Source organism: Musa acuminata, unplaced genomic scaffold (genome assembly GCF_036884655.1).
Source record: "Musa acuminata AAA Group cultivar baxijiao unplaced genomic scaffold, Cavendish_Baxijiao_AAA HiC_scaffold_1137, whole genome shotgun sequence".
Classification (NCBI taxonomy): Eukaryota; Viridiplantae; Streptophyta; class Magnoliopsida; order Zingiberales; family Musaceae; genus Musa; species Musa acuminata.
The window spans coordinates 1,511,154-1,511,998 of NW_027021349.1; the positions used below are offsets into that span (position 1 = coordinate 1,511,154).

The 845-nt window shown below is 49.8% G+C and overlaps 1 protein-coding gene across 1 annotated transcript; it reads left to right on the forward strand.

Annotated features, from left to right (window-relative positions):
• Nucleotides 1–422: 422 nt before the first annotated feature.
• Nucleotides 423–845, forward strand: LOC135670970 (sigma factor binding protein 1, chloroplastic-like). Its single transcript, XM_065178778.1, has one exon. The coding sequence runs from the start codon at nucleotides 423–425 to the stop codon at nucleotides 843–845; it is 423 nt and encodes a 140-aa protein (XP_065034850.1).

Sequence of the window (845 nt, forward strand, 5' to 3'; positions counted from 1 at the left end):
TAATTTATAATCGATTCAATTAATATTTAATCTAATCTAATTTAAATTATATCGATCAAATGTCTTATCATATATTTTTCATCTCATTATGGATGAGTCGCACAGGTGTTCGTAACACAGCATAAATGACACCACCGAACCGATTCCATCTCCCTGACGTCACCTCTGGCCACTGCAGCCACGTCATGTCCTACAAATCTATCCCTCAAAAAGTTAATGCTGACATTATATGAATCTGCATTTGACCGCCCCCTCTCTCTGTGTCACGCACACAGTATATCCACTTGACTTGTCTGCATATGAATCTCCTATGATCACAAGATATCTTCTCTGCCCTCGCAGTATAAAGATCCTACTCCCTCCTTATACTTCCCTTCCATCTCCGGTGTTGTTGCGATCACATTCACCGGCGCTAAGCCATGATGGAGAGACAAATTGTCCACCGGAAGTGCCTCAAGCGATCCAAAACTATCGTCAGGAAGAAGAAGAAGCCCATCAAGGTGGTCTACATCTCCAACCCCATGAGGGTGACCACCAGCGCCGCCACGTTCCGCGCCCTCGTGCAGAAGCTCACCGGCCGCGACTCCCTCGTCGCCGACACGAACACGGTGAGCGCTTCTCTAGTACACGAGTCCACCGACGAACCCCCGGTGGCCTCCGCAGCGGCTTCTGAGTCTCCCAGCTCGATGCTCTCGAGTCTCACCGTGAGCTGCACGGTGGAGGCATACAATAGTCTGGTGGCTCCGACTGTGGTGTTCGATGAGGAGAACTTCTGTGGACTCATGTCGGCGACGCTGTATCATGAGCGTCAACTTGCAGGGCTTGGGAGCTACGATGAAGTGTGA

Excerpts from the sequence above, each read along its gene's own strand:
- LOC135670970 (XM_065178778.1), top strand. The coding sequence starts at position 423 with ATGGAGAGACAAATTGTCCACCGGAAGTGCCTCAAGCGATCCAAAACT.